General features: G+C 47.9%; 1 protein-coding gene across 2 annotated transcripts in view; it reads left to right on the forward strand.

The window, feature by feature from the left end:
- ZNF274 (zinc finger protein 274) overlaps positions 1-14,020 on the forward strand; it is a 33,524-nt gene extending 19,504 nt beyond the window's left edge. For both annotated transcript variants that reach the window (XM_019631192.1, XM_019631193.1), the window contains 4 exons: positions 7,090-7,572; positions 11,197-11,291; positions 12,443-12,569; positions 13,008-14,020. In XM_019631192.1, the coding sequence (XP_019486737.1) occupies positions 7,090-7,572; positions 11,197-11,291; positions 12,443-12,569; positions 13,008-13,942 (1,640 nt within the window). In that variant the 3' untranslated portion in view covers positions 13,943-14,020. The remainder of the gene's footprint in view (positions 1-7,089; positions 7,573-11,196; positions 11,292-12,442; positions 12,570-13,007) is intronic.
- Positions 14,021-14,422: the final 402 nt, after the last annotated feature.

Below are 14,422 nucleotides of genomic sequence, written 5' to 3' on the forward strand. Positions count from 1 at the left end.
TTTTTTTTTTAAAGCTCAGCCATCCTGCTACCTGTTGGCAGCTCAGTGGCTGCTCAGCTCGGGCTGGACTCGAACCGCTGTTGCTCAGAGCTCAAACTTTTGAGCGAGCTCTTAACCAACTGAGCCACTCGGCCGGCCCTCAGTCACATTTTAAAGTAGTCATTTCTTTTCTCTCTGGGAACAGCCCAGGCTTGGTGACAAAGTGAGAGACATGAGGGGTTTTGGAACTAATGCAAATAGGTGTTGTTAAATAGCCTAAAACCATATGATTAGAAAGAGAAAAACCCCCTACCCTCCTCCTCTGGGAACTCCGGACCTCTCGGATCCTCGGGTCCAGGAAACCAAGAACTATCATTAATATAAATTATAGGGTGATTGAGTAAATAAGCCCAATAGGTAAAATTAGCTGCTGCAATGCCTGGCAAAAGACAACTTACAACTGATATGACTGCGAGCATTGACACCAGCATATTGGTGTCAGTTTTAGATATGCCTTTTTCATGCAAATTCTTTTCTGGCATCTGAGACAACTTTTTCAATTGCCCCCGTGTGGGAGGTTGAGCTTTCTCCATCTTGGGAGTGCTTCCTCCGGAGGGTGGGCTGATCCAGGTGGTTTTCAGCGTGGTCGTCATCGATAGACCGGACATCTGGAACATGGGAGGTTCTATGTCTGCTATCTGCGCAAATTTTCTCTTCCGCAAGCCACTGTTCATGGTAAGGTTTGACACACCTGCCAGGCACCATAAAGGCCGCTCTTTGGGACCTGGAGAAATACAAGCAAAGCCTCATCCCCATGTTAGTAAAGTTCCTAAATGCCGTTGATTAGTTTGGATATCTTTCCACCAGATAGAAACATTTTCCAAGGGATTCAGGCTATGAATACAATTAAAATGTCTTTCTGCAGCTGTATGCCCAAGGTGTGCTTCAGTACTTGAACCAGAGGAATTCAAAAAATTTAAAGTAAACATAGCTTTTGCTAATTGTATCTGTGGGAGGTCCTTGCTGTCTCCCATTTTCTGTTTTTGTAACTTGCTTTAAGGTGGAATTAGCCTGTTCAACAATGACTTGATCCTGTGGATTATAAGGAATCCCAGTGGTGTGTGAAATTTGCCATACAGCACAGAATTGCGCAGATTTAGAGCTTGGGCCATTGTCTGTTTTGATAGAACGAGGCAGGCCCATAATGAAAAAGCAAACAAGTAAATGACGACAGGAATATGTGGTGGTCTCTCCAGTTAGAGCATTGGCGACTAGAAAACCAGAGGCCATATTCACAGTAACATAAACAAAGGCTGTCCACCCAAATGAAGGGACATGAGACATCCATTTGCCAGATAGCATTGGGGACTAAACCTCGAGGGTTAACTCACTCCTTCAAGACGCTCTTGTGGAGCATTAAGAATCTGACAGAGCACATCTGTACTATATAACGAACTTGGTTGTTAGTGATAGAGAGAACGTGAACGCAGACCACCCGCATTAGTACGAGTTAAAGAATGAAAATGCGTTGCCTCAGCAACTTGGACACTCCCTACTAACGATTGAATTGCCTTGTGTCACTGGACAGGCAGGGTAGTATGCACACGAATGTGCATGATAAAGAAGGGGTGCTGATGGTTTCTCACCATCTGCTGGAGTCGGTTAAACAGCAGCTGGAGAGTGATTAGATTAGAAAGAGATGTGGTTTCAATATTTTGCACTGTATGCACTATGTAGGCAGAATCAGAAACAATATTCAAAGGGTCAGAAAATGTTCGCAAAGCAGTTAACACTGCTACTAACTCAGCCCTTTGAGCCGAAGTGCAATTTGTGTGTATAAGCTGATGACCCTTTTCACTGACAATTGCTGCTTTGCCATTGCTAGATCCATCAGTGAAAACTCTCAGACCCTGAGAAATAGGCGTCTTAAGTTTTTTAGGTAAAATCCAATTAGTTTTTTGTAGAAACTGAAACAATTTATTCTTAGGGTAATGATTGTCAATAATCCCGAAAAAGTCACTAATGGCAATTTGCCAAGACTCAGCATGAGTATTTAAATGAGATATTTGTTGTTTCTTAAAAGGAACCACAATTTAATTAGGCTTATTTCCATTGAGATGAAGGACTCTGGTCCGAGCTCGTGATATGAGCTCAGAAATTAATTCCACATAAATAGGGAGTGACTTAACAAAATTATTAGGAAGAAAAAACCACTCTACGAGGTCATCCTGTTGAAGTTACCACTGTAGGTGAATGTGAAGTGGGAGAAACTAAGACCTGTAAAGGTTGTGCAGGGTTAATGGCGCTGAATTTGAGCTTCTTGTATTTTTTGCTCTCTTAGCTCCAATTCTTGACTGGCCTGAGGAGTCAGTGTGCGTGAGCTATTTAGCTGCGGTGTTCCTTGCAAAAGACCAAATAAATGACTGAGGGCTTATGTAGGGATGCCCAATGTGGGATGCAACCAACTGATGTCCCCTAATAATGTTTGCAAATCATTTAGAGTAGAAATTTGATCACTTCTAATTTGAACCTTTTGAAGTCGGATAGACTATCTACAACAGTACCCAAATACTGCACCGGTGTGGTGGTTTGAATTTTATTTGGAGCAATGCAAAGTCCTGCTGAGTCTAGCTGCTTTTTAAGTAATTCAAAACATGCTGTCAACTACTCCATAGAGGATGCAACACAGAGAATGTCATCCATATAATGAATAACAATCTGGAAAACTTGTTCTCACTGCCTCAAGAGCCCTAGCTACAAAAAGCTGACATAGAGTTGGACTATTAAGCATTCCTTGGGGGAACACTTTTCACTGATATCTTTTCATAGGTTCCTTATTGTTAGTTGAAGGACTAGAAAATGCAAATTTAGGACAATCTTGGAGGTGCAAAGGATTTGTATTAAAAACAATCCTGTAAATCAACCACTATCAGATGCCAATTTTTTGGAATCATAGAAGGCTGTGGAAGTCCAGGCTGCAAAGCACCCCTGGGCTTGATGATAGTATTGTCAGCTCGGAGATCAGTGAGCATTTGCCATTTTCCTGATTTTTTTCTTAATAACAAATATTGGAGAATTCCAGGGACTTGTAGAAGGTTCTATATGATCTAGTTCTAATTGAATCTGTACTAATTCTGTTAAAGCCTCTAATTTTAGCCTCTGTTAAAGCCTGAGAGAGGGGCCACTGTTCTATCCAGAGAGGCTTGTTACTTATCCATTTAAGAGCCACATGGGTCTGTAGCTCTGCGACAGTGGCCGCTATGAAAAAGGATCTTGTGTCTCTGTCCGATAACCTAATACCTCTCGTCCTTGCTGAGAAGGAGGCTGATTGAGTTGAGTAATCCCCTGGTTAAATTTTTCTAAACTTTTTCCTGGCAAATAACCCATATTACTCATTTCTTTACTGTGAGGACTATATTGTCCAGGGGGTCTCCAAATCTCTGCCTCCCATTGTGTAAGTAAATCTCTTCCCCATATATTAACTGGAATATCTGCAATATAGGGTTGTAAAAAAATCCTCTTTGTCCCTCGGGACCCAGGCAGGGAAGAATACAGACACTTTGGCACAAGCCTGAAGCTCGGCCGACCCCCATTATATTAATATTTGGTTCCTGTACCTCCAATTTTTGGGGCATTCTTGAGAACTAATTATAGAAACATCAGCTCCTGTATCTAAAAGACCTTCAAATTTTTTGCCTTGGATTTCAGTTTGACAAACAGGACGAATTCCTGATATCTGCTAGAAAAATACCTGCCTGACTGGTACTTCCAAATCCTCCGGTTCCCCTTTTCTGCATCCCCTTTTTTCCTGGGAGAGTATACAGGAAGAGGAGCAGTTGCACAACTCGCTCTCCCGTCTAGCGGACCAGGGAACTGAAGAGGACGTTATAATTTGAATGTCTTCCTCAGAATCAGAATCTATGATCCCAGTATGAACAGTGACTTCCTTGGAAGTTAAACAAGAATGACCAAGGAGAAGTCCAACAGTATTAGGAGGGATCGGGCCAAAAATTCCCGTGGATACAAGGAAGGGGGATTCTCCAGGGAGCAATAAAATATCCTGTGCTGTACAGACATCGATTGCAGCACTCCCTTCCGTGGCTGGACTTAGTTGTTGGACATTGATTCTGGAGAGGGCACACTGCCTGATCATTTTAAAGCATCTCCTGTGCCATATATGCCCCAGATATTGTCTGGACCTGGGTCTGGCCCCTTCTCCCGTTTCCCTGAAGCGGAGTGCTGTGTATATGATAAGCTGACCGGCATTCCAAAGCCCAGTGATTTCCTTTTTCGGATTTGGGACACAGCCCAGGTTGCCTAGGCTCTGTAGGAGCTGAGGTATTAAGTGGGCGGGACCCGTTTCTATTTTTCTTTCTGCACTCTTTTCTAGTATGACCGGATTTTCCACAATTATAACAACTGCCAGGGAATTTATTCTGTCCGAATTCTATTCCTGCCATTGCCTGGGCTAACATCACAGCTTTGAACTGCTCCATTCCCACTCCCTGACACAAACAATATAACCTGACACATCAGTCTTTCCTTTCATGGGCCCAGTAGCCTTTTTGTAGTCATCATTAGCATTATCAAAGGCAAGGATTTGTTGAATTATTTCAGCTGTTTGCAAATTAGCTACCTGTTTCCTTATTGCATCTTGTTAACGGGCTACAAATTCTGTATATGGTTCCTTAGGACCCTACAGGATTTTTTTAAAAGACTTTGGAGCCTTACCATCTGCCTCTATTTTTTCCCATGCAATTAAGCAAATCCTTTTTAATTGAGATATAGCCTGATCATCCATGGCTAACTATTTCAGAGTGTGTTCCCAGTTCCCAGTCCCTGGGAGCTGATCCTGAGAAATAGCAATGTTACGGGCCTGGTAGATACTCTGGGTTTCCGCTCCATCTGTCCACGAAGTTTTGAATTGCAAAAATTGAGCAGGCGAAAGGCATGTCTGAGCCATTGTACACCAGTCTACAGGAATTAAACGATTTCCATCAGCCAAATTACAGATTATGCCTAGGGTGAATGGCGAGGTAGGGCCATACTGAGTTAGAGCAAGTTTTGACTCTTCCACTATCTTAAAAGGAAAAGCCTCATACTGAGATTCATAAACTCTATTGGGGTTTTGAGGGTCTGCACCAGGAGCAACACGCTCATGAAGTATAACAGGAAAAGCTAAAGCATCCAAATCTCCCTCCAGACACGCCTGTAGAATGCCTTTCTACTGCCGAAAGCAGCGCCTGTGAACCTCTCATAGGCGGGGGAGGCGGGCAAGTGGCGGAGACGAAAGGGTTAGCACTTTCCTCCAGCGGCCTGGGAGGCCCCCACTCCCGCACCATAACTGACAGCAGCGGAGGCAAATGGACTTGAGGCAAACTATAACCCTCCCGACAATTTCCCAAAGTTGGATATACTGATTTTGGGATAACTGTACAGCCTTCTAGAAAGTCTTCCTCCTTATCCTCTTTCGTGTCAGTTTGTAAAGGCTCTAAAACTGACTGGACTAACCACCAAGTAGTCCAAATAGTTGCTGGGAGAGGAACTCCTGTATGATGTATTTCACAGAGTTTACCACCGATTTTCTCCCATGTTTTCAAGTCTACTGTTCCTAAATTAGGGGACCAGCAACAGTGAGTTTCAACTACCTGTAAAAGCTCTTCCAATTTCTCATCTGAAATTCGAGCTCCCCTAGCTTTAAGAAGCTGTTAGAACAGACAAATATAAGGCCTGTTTTGGCTCTCAGCCTTTCCCATGTTAGTAGAAAGAAAGAAAGGAAGAGTTTCACTCAAAGTTACCTCAGATGCCCCTCTGGCCGCGCCCCTCGCGGGACTTTAAGGTCCGTCGTGGCTATGGTGTACCCGTATAAACCCCAGGTCCAGTTGACGCAGCTATGCGTCAAATCACCATTTTGCCTTACGACATGAACACGGAATCGCAGATTAGGGCCCAAGCAAGTTCCGTAGCCGAAGCCGTGGAACTATAGTCAATCACTCACACATTCATACTCTATCATACGAAAGTTTTTTAGTTAATTCCCCTTTACCCTGGTTAAATTCTCCGGGATTTTCCCTACCTCCCTGTCCGGTACTTGTTGCAACGCCTCCTGGGCCCTTTGCCATGAAACCTTCCATAGACTCGGAGTCTTCCTTCCACATTCAGGCGCCAGCTGTCGTGTTCCTGCACGACAGGCTGGGAAGCGCGAGGAGGGGCGGCAAAGGGTTAAGAAATACAAGAGCCAAGTATTGAGTTTGTGCCGGCCAGGGGTCTCAAGCCTCTGTGGACTGAGCCCCGAATCTGGCGGGCCCAAACAAAGCTTTTATTCTCCGCTGCCACAAAGAAGTAAATTTGGATATCTCATCCCAGTATGTTGATTCGATGTGTCTGGCAACTGCTTCATCAAAACTCATTGTGTTCAAACACAAGTTGTGTTTTCACACATACCTACCATCCCTATGGATGGACTCAGCATTCCGAGACCATCAGATAAGGAAGCTTTACCGAGACTATTCCCTCAGGTCTCAGCATTCTGAGACACTTCCTTATTACTTCAAAGGATCAGGGTGCGGGAGCATTCGAGTTGGCAGCTGCAAGATGACATTCATCCATGCTATAGCATGTGTTAGTACTTCATTCCTTTTTATTGTCAAATAATATCCCCTGTTCTATGGGTAGGCCCCACTTTGTTAATCTGTTCATCATTTGAGGAACATTTGTTTCCCCTTCTTTGGCAATTATAAATAATGCTACTGTAAACATTTCTGTATGTAGTTTTTGTGTTGACATATGTTTTCAATTCTCTTGGATATGTGGTTAGGTGTAGAACTCCTGGGTCATAACAAAACAATATGTTTAACTTTTTGAAGAGCTGCCAGACTGTTTTGCAAGGTGGTGCAGCATTCTATGTTCTTACCAGCAGTGTATGAGGGTTCCAGCTTTTCCATATCCTCACCAACAGTTGTTACTGTCGCTCTTCAATGATAGTCTTCCTAGTTCACATTCTTTACATCCTGTTATATGAAGTGGTTTGCACTTCCAGATGGCTAATGGTGTTGAGCATCCATTCCTGTGCTTGTTGGTCATCTGTGTTGCTCTGCTTTTGACTTACAGGGTGTCCTGAGGCTCAATTGGACCCTCAGTTGGGTCCTCTTCCTGCTGGGGATCCCCTGATGAAGATCAAGGTTGTTGAAGTTCTTACACTGAACCAGGAAGTAGCACATTGTCGTAATGCCCAGATCCGGGCCCTCTATTCTAAAGATGAGGGCCTGAGCCCAGAGGTCCTCAGAGAGCCCACTCAGCCAAGGAGCAGGCATCCAACTGACCCTGAGGCCGCTCGCCAGAAGTTCCGGGGGTTCCGCTTTGAAGATGCAGTGGGTCCCCACGAGGCCCTGGCCCAGCTGCGTACGCTGTGCCGCCAGTGGCTGCAGCCTGAGGTCCGCTCCAAAGAGCAGATGCTAGAACTGCTGGTGCTGGAGCAGTTCCTGGGTGCACTGCCCGGGCAGCTGCGGGTGTGGGTGGAGTCACAGCACCCAGAAGACTGCCAGGAGGCGGTGGACCTGGTAGAGGACGTGACCTGGATATCTGAGGAGGAAGGTGAGTGCAGTGGAAGGGTGTGGTGGGGGTCACTCCCGTGGGGCATCTTGGAGGATGGGGAACGGGTTACGGCCACTGCATCTATGCCAAGGGCATCTGCCTCCCCCACGTTTCTGATTTAGAGCTTGAGATGCTTCCTTGCTGGTATACCTGCCATGGCCCCAAGATCAAGGGCTCTGAGCGTGGCCTTGTTCCTGGACCCCTTTGTGGAAATGGAAGGTCTTGGGCCCCACCTCAGAACTACTGAAACCCCTGGCTGGGGCCTGCGACAGCATTGTTTAAGGATTCCTCCATCCACAGGCTTCTGATGGAGGCTAACGGATAAAGTGCTTCATTTTCATCCCTTTGGGATCCTTGCCACCACGAGCCAATAGAAACCGACTTAAGTCACACAGTCATATTCCTAGGGTGCCTTCTAATGTCACGCACTTGGTGGAGGCTGTGGATAAAGTGGTGACTGAGACACACAGGAGTCATTAGCTCAACAAGCCTTCGGTATAGCAGGAAAGACGGGAATTTGACAGATGTGTATGAGACAGTGGTGGGGTTGAGAGGAACTCAAGGGTGCTGGCAGTGGGGATCGTGGAAGCCAAGCAGCTGGTGTGGAGTGGAGCTCAGGAGGGAACAGGAAGGACGTGCCAAGCAGGGAAAGCATCACGTGTAAGGCCTAAGATGGGAACGGTATATTCAACAATCAGAGAGATTTGGTAGATCTATACCAGAAGGGAGCAGAGGGCATGGCTGGCAGGGCCCTTGGGAAATGTTTGTCTAAAGTAGTGGGAACTGACCCAAGGGACAGGTGGCAGAATCACAACATGCTGTGGATGGTGGGCCAAGGACAGGGGCAAGACTAGAAGTAGATGGGCCATCCAGAGCTGTGACCACACCCACTGAGAGGAGTGGCAGCCGTGGGGGCTGGGCGAGCATGGGTATGGGATGCATTTGGGAGTCAGACCCCATGAGACTTCATTTCTGAGTTCCATGGAGCAGATACTTCTTTGCCAACCTCCACTGCCCACCCAGCATCTGGGTTCCCAGAAGATGTTTCTTGAGCAAATGAATATCTTTTGTGGTGGAGGGGGAGGGTGGGTGCAGGGCCGATTCAGAGAACAGGGCTTCAGGCAGAAGCAAGTGTGGCAGGGGTGGAGCAGGCAGAGTTGTCTGATTTTCACAAAGTCTGGGTTCTATTGTGAGCATAATGGCCCCCAAAGGTGTACATGTCTAATCATTTAAACCATGACTATGTTACCTCACTTGGCAAAAGGGACTTTACAGGTGAGATTAAGGCAAGGATCTTGAGATGAGGAGAGTTTCCTGGACTGAGTAGGCCCACTGTTAACACAAGGGTCATTATAAGAGGCAGGTAGGAAGGTCCGAGTCAGAGGTGACATGACAGAAGCAGGAGTGATGCAAGCAAAGGGCCATGAGCCAAGTATCTCAGGCAGCCTCTAGAAACAGAAAAGGCAAGGAATATATTCTCCTCTACAGCCTCCAAAAGCAACATAGTCCTAACATCTTGCTTTTAGCCCCATGAGGCTTGTGTCCAACTTCTGATCTCCATCATTGTAAAATATTAATAGCAAATTTGTGTTATTTTGAGCCTCTGTTGTGGCACTTTGTTACAGCAACAATAGGAAACTAGGGCCAGTCGAGTGGCCCGTTGGTTAATATCTGACTTGGGACGCTGGCTCTGAGCAGCAGGGCCCGGTTCAGATCTGACATGAGGGCCAGTGACACTGCCCTCTATAGCTAAGATGGTGAACAACAGCTTGACCTGGAGCTGGGCTGCCATAAGCTACTGTGTGTGGCCGGCAGCCAGCGTGAGCGGCCGACAGCCAGTGTGAGCTGCCAAGAGCCACCGTGAGCGGCCGTCCAGAGGCTGACGACCAATCTGCCTCATCCAGGAAGAGCTCAATGATAATACCAACATGGGCCAGTGAAGTAACGTCCTCCACAACTAGACTGAAGAACCTAAGGACAACAATTTGTGTGTTCCTCTTCCTCTGATTCCCCAGTGCTGTTGCCCTCCCCCAATCCCCAACAAAATATATATATTTTTTAAGATTTTTTTATTGGGGAACTGGGGGGATGGGAACAGTGCTGGGGAATTGGGGGAAGGGGAACAGACAAGTTGCTGTTGTTTTTGTTCTTCAGTCTAGTTGTGGAGGACGTTGCTTCACTGGCCCAAGTTGGCACCATCATTGTGCTCTTCCTGGGCGAGGCACATCAGTCACCGGCTTCTGGACGGCCGCTCACTGCGGCTGCTGGCCACTCACGCTGGCTGCTGGCTACATACGGTAGCCAATGGCAACCCACTGCCACAGGGGCTGCAGCCTACACCGTTGCCGGCGACTCACGGCAGCCGAGCTCCAGGTTGAGCTGTTGTTCAGCATCTTAGCTGTGGAGGGCAGTGTCACTGGCCCTCATATGTGGGTTCCAAACCGGGGCCCTCTGGCGTCCCAAGCCAGTTCTTAACCATCGTGCCACTCGGCCGGCCCCCCAACAAAATCTTTAAGAAAAAAAAAAAAAAATAGAAAACTAATATAGGTGCCAAAGAGACCATTGTGGAGCTTATGAAAGTAAGTCCATCCTATATGTTAACACCTCCGGGGGGAATTAAGTCGTAATACAGAGGACAACGAGAAGAGGCCTTCCAGAGAACCCTGAGAATCCTACATTTGTGGTCAGCATGTCAGCTAGGACTCTTGGGTGTGACTCCCACAAAGCTTTGTACAGAATGGTCCAAGGGACAAGGAGAATGTATTGAAAAAGTCCCAAGGTGGTCTAGCTTCAGGCATGGCTGGACCTAGGAGCTCCAAGTATCTATAGGACTCGTCCTCTGTATCCTACTGCTGCTGGCCTCTGCTGGCTTCACTCACAGGCAGGCTGTCTCCATGTGGGACCTCCCCACATGGAATTTCTCTTAAATGTTCCTACAGACTCTTTGTCTCTGGTCTGCCCCATGTTCATCCTGATTCAGTCATTGTGGCCAGGGGGAAGCAACAGCCTGGTGGGCCAGCCTGGGTCACATCATGTGCCCCTTGTTAGTGAGGGTGGAGTCATCATTATAGAAGCCCATGGACCATGTGGGGACATGTGAGGAAAATCGGACGTGAAAGAGCCAGGATTGAGAGGGACAAGGCCAGGCAGGGCTGTTTGCTGAGGTGGAGCAGACTTGGTAAAATTCACATCAAGATGGGTGTGCCTGGAGAGTGGGGCTGGGCCTGGGGCCAGGGGAAGTCCCACCTTCTCCCCTCCCCCACCCCCATCTTCCCCCCGCATGGTGACAGGAGGAGGGGTGGACTTGGAGGCCAGAAATGGGGTCTTTGTCTCTGAGGAGGTATGAGGCCAGCTGCTGAGGCGAGTGTGGAGATGAGGCGGCTGCCTCGAGGACTGGGTCCAGGGTCTCAGCAGTCGGAGCACCTGTGCCCTGTGGTAGTCAGCTCTCCACGTATGAAGGTTTGGGCAGAGGCTGTGAGGAGCAGCTAGAGTGGGCAGCTGACCTGGTGAGGAGAAGGTTCCACAACAGGGTGAAATGTATGTGCAGGCCCCATGGGTCCCAGAGACATGGGCTGTGCTTGTGATCACATTCAACTGATCTCTTATGTTGATATGTGCTCCCAGCGTTGACCTCCCAGGACCCCACCTGCTCTCTGGAGACCACAGCTCAACAGAAGGAAAAGGAGAATGAGACCTGGCCAGCAAAGGCACTGCCTGAGGTGAGTGGGGAGTGTCACCCTCTTCTTCTCTGGTCACAACATCCCCTGTGAGGTGGGCCTACCCCTCAGGCCACCAGGGCCGGGCCTTCCAGAACTTCTGAGCCCAAAAGGCAGGCCTGAGACTTGAGTCTTCCATTTTCCCTAGCTGCTGGGATTTAAAATAAAGGACACTTTTCTCCTCAAAAAAAAAAATGTAGGCCTGTACTCCAGCCACATGGCATCATTGGAAGCCAAGAAAGGGCAGTGACCGAAACTCCAGAAATCTGGGGGCAGGATGGTGTTTACAGACACTTGGAGGTGGGCAGGCTCAGCCAGGAGCAAGCAGGCCCATCTGGATCCTGTTAGAGCCAGAGAGCCCTTGTCCTTCAGAAATGAACAGCTGTTTGTTACTGAGAGTTTGGAATTTCCTTCAGAGTAACCCAGAGCTGGGGTGTGGATGAAATAGGACTGTTGAGGCTCAGGGTATGACCAAGCCATGGTGTGTATGTGGCACTGGTCAGGGCTGCTTCTGCTACAAGTGGCTTACAACTAGCGGAGGCATAGGAGTGTATACGTACTGGCTCTCGTGTAGTGAATGGTCTGGTGTAGGCTTCTGGCAAGGCTACTATATCAGGGATTACTGGGTAATGGGAGGATTCTCTCTCTAGCCCATCTTGTGGCTCTGCCCCTTGTGGGCAAAATGCATCCCAGATCCAAGCAAAAGACAATGGGTAGGCCTCTTCCTCCTGGAGTCCTGGTCAGCTCCTTAGAAAGTACTGATCACAGCCACCTGGGTAACTGCCCCACCCCCAGGCAGCTCCTGGCACACCACATGGTGTGGGGCTGTGCCCAGGAGGGCCATCTCCTATGGGTAGTAGTGTGGAAAGGTGAGCTGGATACTGGTGGGGGTCGGATAGAGGCCAATGTGCTTATGGCACTTGCAGCTGTTAGTGAAGTAGGGACTCTAACTCCAGCCTGAGCCACAGACTCTGGTTTTGTGAGAAGGGCCCCATTGGACTTCTAGTGGCCCCAGTCAGTGTTTCTAGCACATCCCAAAAGCAGAGGTATCCCCAGGACAGCAAGCTGTTGTAATGTTCTAGCCAGCCTTTCTTATGTCCCCTTTGACAACTCCCTGACCTTTCTGAGTGGTCACACGATGTGTGACATTGCAGGAACCAGTGACCTTTCTGGACGTGGCTGTGGACTTCAGCAGGGAAGAGTGGGGGCTGCTGGACCCAACACAAAGGACTGAGTACCACGATGTGATGCTGGAGACCTTTGGACACCTGGTCTCCGTGGGTAAGGCCTTGCCCACGCAGGCCACTCCACGCTTTTAGGACAGGGGCACCCCGGGAGCCCTGAGTCAGTGCCTTCTCTGCGCTCAGCGCGAGGACTAAGCATGCCCTCAACAGTTGTGTTCCCATCCAGGGCCTTTAACTGGCACCGTGGACCAGGAGGGGTGGTTGTATGGACAGAGGCAGCCTCAGGTGCACCCTGAGGGTACATGAGAACAGGAACTCGGAGAACTAGGACATCATTCCCAGCCCTCGCCCCAGCTCTTGATCACCAGTGTCAGTGTCCCCACTTGACTGTTTCCTTGACTTTCAGTCTTTCCCCAGGCTGCGTGACTGTACTTGGGGAAAAAATCTCCAGCTTTTGAGTAGTTAATTATATCATACTGTCAACCCACGTAAGCATTTTCTCCCTACAGAATCCACAACTTTTGGTTTCTTCCAGGGTGGGAGACTACACTGGAAAGCAAACAGGTAACCCCAAAGTCTGACGTTCCTGAGGAAGACCCAACCTGCAATCTAAAAATGGAAGAATTCTCAAGGGCCGATGCCCAGTCCTCTACCTCAGGAGACGTCTTGCAGGGTGGGGCCCTGGAAGTACTGGACACAGCATTGAAACAAGCGGAGCTGACTCAGGGGAAAACCCTCTCTCAGAAGCAGCACTCTCTCAGTGAAGGCCGCAAAGCCCAGGCAAAAATAGGTCTTCACACAAGTCATGTTTCACATCTGAAAACCCTCCCTAGAAAATGCTTGCGCAAGCGTGGCTCACGGGCTAAAAAGGTGATGCACAATTCCTGTGTAAGAAATCATCAGAAGAGCTGCAAAGGGGAAAAGGCTACGGAAAATAGCAGTTGTGGGAGGACCCTCAGCCGGAGCACCCAACAGGTTACATTTACGAGAATTCACAAGGGGAGCCAAGTTTGCCAATGCAGTGCTTGTGGTAAAACATTCCGGAACCCGAGATACTTTTCTGTACATAAAAAAATCCACACAGGAGAGAAGCCCTATGTGTGTCAGGACTGTGGAAAGGCATTCATTCAGAGCTCCTCCCTCACGCAGCATCAGAGAATTCACACTGGAGAGAGGCCGTTTAAATGTCACGAGTGTGGGAGAACTTTCAACGATCGCTCCGCCATCTCCCAGCACCTGAGGACTCACACAGGGGCCAAGCCCTACCAGTGTCAGATCTGCAGAAAAGCCTTCCGCCAGAGCTCCCATCTTGTCAGGCATCAGAGGACCCACACTGGGGAGCGCCCCTACATGTGTAACAAGTGTGGAAAGGCCTTCACCCAGAGCTCGCACCTCATAGGGCATCAGAAGACGCACAATGGGATGAAATACAGAAAGAAACACCTACCTCATAGCCCTCAGGCCTGTTGAAGACACACTGCCTTTTCTGCCCGATCCTGCATCATAACATGAACTGGCCTGGTTGTGATTCGGAACTGAATGTGAAAAGAAGCACCGATTGATGATGTTCTCAAGACCAAAGGACTACCGAGGACACTGTCCTGCCACACAGATAAGAAAAATGGTGGGGAGTTGTTGCTCATGAATGTTGACAGTTGGTAAAACATTTAATTTTGCAGTTGATTTGCTGTTATAATTTGTTCATTTGGTCATTAAAAGTGGTATTAGTGGAAAATGCTTAGAATGTAAGTTTAAAATGCCAGGTACCAAAAAGTGTGTGCACTTATATTTGTGATAAAGTATTTATATGTATGGACAAGTACTAAAAGATGGATTAAATAAAATATATATTTCTGTCACAGAATCTGTGTGTATTTTCTTACCTACTTAATATCTTTTCACTGCTGTTTTGATATCTATCTAAAATTAGCAACGTCAAAAGGATGGAGA

This window comes from Hipposideros armiger, unplaced genomic scaffold, assembly GCF_001890085.2.
Source record: "Hipposideros armiger isolate ML-2016 unplaced genomic scaffold, ASM189008v1 scaffold_986, whole genome shotgun sequence".
In the NCBI taxonomy this organism is placed as follows: Eukaryota; Metazoa; Chordata; class Mammalia; order Chiroptera; family Hipposideridae; genus Hipposideros; species Hipposideros armiger.